The sequence below is a fragment of the Hyalella azteca genome, unplaced genomic scaffold (assembly GCF_000764305.2).
Source record: "Hyalella azteca isolate HAZT.00-mixed unplaced genomic scaffold, Hazt_2.0.2 contig2858, whole genome shotgun sequence".
NCBI classification, from domain to species: Eukaryota; Metazoa; Arthropoda; class Malacostraca; order Amphipoda; family Hyalellidae; genus Hyalella; species Hyalella azteca.
The window spans coordinates 2,617-8,523 of NW_025933116.1; the positions used below are offsets into that span (position 1 = coordinate 2,617).

Below are 5,907 nucleotides of genomic sequence, written 5' to 3' on the forward strand. Positions count from 1 at the left end.
TCCCTTAGGATTTCTGACGAGCCAAAACACTCGTCAGAAAAAGCCTCCCTGATGGGAAGCCTCCCCGCTCGAGAGTACCAGAGTAGATGAAAAACTCGTTGCCTGAAATATTAGAATGTAAATCAAATCATGAGGAATAATGATTTAAAGAAAATTCCGTTTAATTATGCTCCGGTAGCCCAGGGGTCGCATCAAACCCTAGAATCCCAGTAAAGCACTGCAATGTCTTCCTTCCTGTACCATATATAACATACATTAAAATTTCAAAACTTTGTAGCGAATTCGATTTAAAAAGGCTTATATTTGATCATTACTTACAAAGAACTTTCCTTATGGCATAAAACGAGCCTTTGCTGGAACCTCCGAGAGGCAATCATAGAACACCAAACAAATTAACCTGCCACCTACAAGCCGCAGATGCAGATGAGCTTGTGAATTATTAACGCACAAAAAATAACGAGAATCACGAATTTTTAGCAACGAAATCACGGCAGCGAAACTAAGCGATGCAGGGAAGGTGTTCACGAAAAGAAAGCTGAAATATACACTTTGAATTGATATAATTTTCTGAGAAGATTTCAATCTACATATAAACTAGAACCAATCTTTCCGATTCAATATTTCAGAATACCCGACATCTGACTCATAAAAAAATAAGAAGCGTCCGATAACAAACCCCATAAATAAAAGTTGTAACTATACAGAGTCGTGGAATGAGCACTCAAATGTTTTACACAGAACATAATCCCTAAAAATGAGTATCTTCAAAACAGAAAGTCAGATCCAATTTTGACGAGAACAACTCGTATCAACAGCTCAACAACAGCTCACTTACAGCTGATCATGAAAACATAAATTTAGTAATGCAGCATAACAGTAATGTAATGCTGCATTTGTAATACCACAAAATGCTATATGATAAATTCATTCATATATTAGGCAGAGAGTAATAAATATCACACTCTCAAAAAATGAACACTCAGCAGGTCACTGGATCAATTCCGGTGTTGTTCTTGCAATCTATCAAAGCAGAAGATGATATCCTCGCCAGAGCAATAATATTGCTTAGTATTTGTGAATAAATACGTCGAAAAAACACGACACAGCGCCGAACAGGCGCTCAGGAACAATCCCCCTAGGAGCGCGAAATCCCATAGGACTTCTGACGCGCACAGACACCCGTCGGAAGTCCCCCCTGAAGGGTTTTCCAGCAAATTATGGCGATTCAGCTGTGATTAATTTAATACATAAACTTGAAACTTTTTCTCGACAGAAATATTTCCACTTTTTAGAGCATACGAATGACATCGAAATTATATTTACACGTCTAGCAACAACATACCACTCTCGTTAACGATACAGGCGGTCAAGCCTAGCAGCGAACATTAGAGAAACACCGGCGTTCAAGGCAACACTTCAAAAAATGAAAATGAGAACAACAATTACATTTAGTACTGCTTGGACGGAAGCTAATCAGTACAGGAGAAATAATGCTGGGAAAATAACTATAACTAAAATCCATTATTCTTTCCAACAGCTGAACCCGACTGAGAACCTCAATAGCAATGAAAACTCTGGCGAGTGACAATTTGCCTCAATGGAACGATTGCTGTCATTTATTTGCTATAACATGAGTGCAGAATTAGCAGTATAATAAAGACCTAGGCTGTTAAATTAAATTTACTGCAAGTAGCCACAGCAACCCCTGCTGCCAGCATGCTTTCGAGCATGGTACATAAATTCTTATGAACCCTGCTCTAAAAAATACTTTAGATTAAAAGCCGTATTATTATGAGCTATAGGTGCAGTAAGTGTTATCTTAGTTTGGTACTTAACTCGAATTACGCTTTTAAAGAATTAACTTTCATGAAGGAATACATCTAAAATAGTTATCTAAATCAATGAATTCCAGTTTGTCAGATTTCAATTAGCTCTTGTTGAAAGTTCCAGCTCTATGACTAATCAGGATATTACAGTGGAAAATAAAATGACAGGTAGGAAAGAAGACAAATTCGCAGAAAGAGAGCAGAGCGTCGATGGCTCTAGAGTGTAACCAGATTACCATATAATCGTGGATAACTCATCACTCCCACAAAAAAATTAAATAAGTCACTTACCATTGAATAATTAAGTACCATAATCATTGATGCATAATGTCAAACCGCAAAACATGCAACTTCGCGCATTTGAGGCACTGCAAGTTGGACAGCTCTGAGCATTTCTCGATCACAACAAACGAGTCTAGCTTAAGGTCGAGTGTAGTATAATTTACATCGGGCTTCCTGGTAAGTACTAATGTATCTATGTATATTTTAAATGCCACCCGCATCTAATCTGGTAACAATTGATTTAACAACATTAGGTAAAAGAAAAATTCATCTTTCTGTTCAAACAATTCAAAACATCAGTCCTCCCAGCGATGAGAAAAGTCAACCGTCAAAAAGTGACCGATTTTCAGACGCCGACAAGCCTGGGTCCACGGGCAGCCGCAGATCCGTTTAATTCTTCCGCTAATCTGTCCATGTCGGCAACAGATTCTCCTTCAGTGTCAGCTGATCCATCGCAAGTATCTTCAGTTGGTTGCAATCTTCGTGTATCCGAGTACCAGTGTTGTGATACGCTACCTGGTTGATCTAGTTGCTGGTATCGTGTACCCGAGTATCCATGTTGTGATATGCTCCCTGGTGGGTCCAGTTGCTGGTAGGGCACCGCTCCCCCCGATATGAAATGAGGGGACTCGGGTCGTTGCAGAAGTTGATAGTTTACGAGTTTCTTGTGGCATTTACGACTGGAATGTAATAGCTTGCAGGCGCACGTCAGGGTGACAAACGTCGAGATGCCAACAAGGTAGTCGTTGAACTTGTAACTCTCCGTTTTCAAATCTGGATTGCAGCGTCGCCCAAAAACCAAAAGAAGGCAGTTAATTACCATACAACTAATTCTATAATAGCTTTAAATATAGTGAAAAATTATACAGTCTGAGCAATAATAAACAATGATAAACTAAATTATAACCAAAAAAAAAACAAGCCAACCGCTGAAATGAAATTATCCACGAATTTCTCATTTCGTTTCATAGAACGTCGCAAAAACACTTGGTCACGGAGCTAACCAATCATGCAAAAATCATCTCAATATAAACTAAAAAAATAGGGAGTTAGTCAATAAGCTAAAAAATAAAATTCGTTACAGTAGATTAGATTTAAATTCTGACGGCTGCGAGCACAATAGTTTTGACGTTAATTTAACCGACTCACCTTCTTCTCCGAAGTAAGCGACAGTGAAGTGCAACACAGTCAGCACAAGACATGCCAGGATGCAGAGCAGGGCAACAACCTGCGCACCTCTGAGGGTGCGTTGAGAATGGCAGACGTGGAGGAGGTCGTTGTGCTGCAGCAATTCCTGTATGAGGCATATCAGCGCCAGAACGCCTGCAACACATTCATTGTCGGTAATAATCATGTTAGTAATTACATCACTTATTAATATGCATACATATTTTGCCATATCAAGCACTAAAGACCAGAGCTTTAGATGAATAAATTTATTTGAATTTTATGACCTAACATAATCATTGTAATGTATATAGATTGTGAAGACGGAACTTTTACTAGCAATGTTAAATTTTACGATGACTACGCAGAGTCAAAAGCCTCTCATGAAAAAACGATTTTATCTGTTCACTTTTTCAGGAGTGGCTTTCCATACCAGCGCTTGTTACTCTCACAGAATTTATAACCAGGAGTAATAAGATGATAAGCCAGCGCTTCATCTATCAAGCCTCTTTCGCACTAGAAGTCAAACGTCAACATCGCCAGCAAGGCGGAAGGTCTCAATCGTTGAAAAATTCTCAAATAATTCATCACCCCCCAATGGGCGGGAGGTCTTAGATGACCAGCCCGCTGGACCTGGCTCGAAAGAAACAGCGTTAGCTTCTCAATAAGACGAAGAAGTCACAAGGAGGGACGGGTGAAAAGAAAAGTGTACGAGTGTACTTCTTGTACACTCGAACAAGAGGTCGCATACACGGGACATCGGCCGCTCGCATGAGAGACAGAGAAGAGAAATTAACCAATCCCTTCCTACATAACAACCCCAATACTGAGACCTAAAGTCAGACCGCGAAATTCTACAGGACTTCTGACGAACACAGACGTCACAGAAGTCACCCAACTTGTATCTATTCCACTGAGAGGGGAATTCATATTCCATTATCGGCCTAATGGTGACAACGACAACTTCAAAGTTGATCAATTTGCATTATATTAAGATATGATTAAAACAACAATTCATTATCTCAGTTGATCATTGGATTGAAGGAGATTGTTCATAATAATATTCCAATAGACACGATTGAGAGTTCACGTCGTGCGTAACGTAACCCAGTTTATTTCTTGGTTTTAATTTGTAAATCTTACCTGAAATGAAGCTCCAAATGACGGCTACGTCACAGTCAACCAATTCGTAGAAGGTTGGCCAAGCAGCCAAGCCCAACGCGCAGGTAATCGCGTTAATTACGTGCCAGCCTTTCTTGCCGAACATTTTATGAAAAGTAAAATGAACTTCTTATTTAAATAATTATAAAACCAATTCCGTGCAAATGTCTAGTTTTTCAGAATTTCAGCTTTTGTTATTGAAAATTCTAAACCCCTTAACGCAAAAATGCAATTACGTTTAGGAAAAACGAATTTTTCTGCTAATGATAAACTTGACTGCCGTCAATGATATTCGTGTATAAAAGCCTAGTGACTTGGATCACTGCTTGTGGGAGAGTAGAAAGATTAATAACCCTTCAATAGGAATCTCACCTCGGGTATAATGTTAGTAATACGATAGACACACGGTGTGGGATTGCATCAGCTATGACGCCACATCGCACCGTAAGTCACGGAATGAGTACCGACAGAACTCTATCAGTATCAACTAACCATTCAGCTCGAAATTCGTTCATAACCCACGAAGGGCCAAAGGTCTGAAAAAGTGCAGCCAACTGAAACTGAGTACACTAAAGAAATATTTGCGTCTCAGAGAGCTACAGAGCTGTCCTCTCTACACTACAAAGAGTGTAGAGAGGACACGTGAACAGCAACGAAGACACTGGTACACGAGACGTCGGCCGTCCGCAAGAGAGACACAGAGAAGATATATGCAAGGAATCCTGCATATGCTTAACCCTACAACTGAGACCAGCAGTCAGACATCGCGAGCTCTGTGATGGAGGAACAGGAACGTCCCTAAAACTGTGTTCCTGGTAGAGCAAAATCCCTTAGGATTTCTGACGAGCCATAACACTAGTCAGAAAAAGCCTCCATTATGGGAAGTCTCCCCGCTCGAGAGTACCATAGTATTAGAAATGTAATTGATAGAGATTTTTGAAAATTCAAATGTTAAAAATTAGATTTAAAATTTCCATTTGTCTTAAAATAAAGAGTTTACGTCGCTCTCTAACTTTAATTCAGTAGGGAAAGAAGAGACCAGCCTTGACAGCCGCCGGTTTAAATTATTATTAAAATATCTTGTCCTAAATTTCCTCTCATTCTTCAACCTCGTTCATTTGCATGCCATTCACTTGATTGGCCCAGTTCATTCGAATTAAGATCTTAAGATGCTTCTCCGCAACTATTACCAATTCCAATTAACCGCATGCTTCAATTTATACTCTCACTGGGCTAATCTTTCTCACTTGACTCGGCGCATTACTAGGCTTCAGCCTCTTAAGTGGATTTTTCATTTAAGGTAATTATGTTCTCAATTGACTATTGAATTATTATTTCCAATTATATCTCGATTATTTCGCGAGTTAATTATATTTCTTTGTCAGCAGCAATTCAAGCGTATTTTTATATCGACTTCAGAACAACCCGTCAGGGGCGACGGGGCATAGCTCACGTACGGTTCACGTATACG

The 5,907-nt window shown here is 39.5% G+C and overlaps 1 protein-coding gene across 1 annotated transcript; it reads right to left on the bottom strand.

Annotated features, from left to right (window-relative positions):
- Positions 1-1,132: 1,132 nt before the first annotated feature.
- LOC108677489 lies at positions 1,133-4,780 on the bottom strand. The gene is made up of 3 exons (XM_018165712.2): positions 4,419-4,780; positions 3,258-3,431; positions 1,133-2,882 (listed from the first exon to the last, which is right to left on the bottom strand). Exons 1-3 carry the CDS (start codon positions 4,540-4,542, stop codon positions 2,455-2,457), a joined length of 726 nt encoding a protein of 241 aa, XP_018021201.1. The 5' UTR covers positions 4,543-4,780; the 3' UTR covers positions 1,133-2,454.
- Between the last annotated feature and the right edge of the window lie 1,127 nt (positions 4,781-5,907).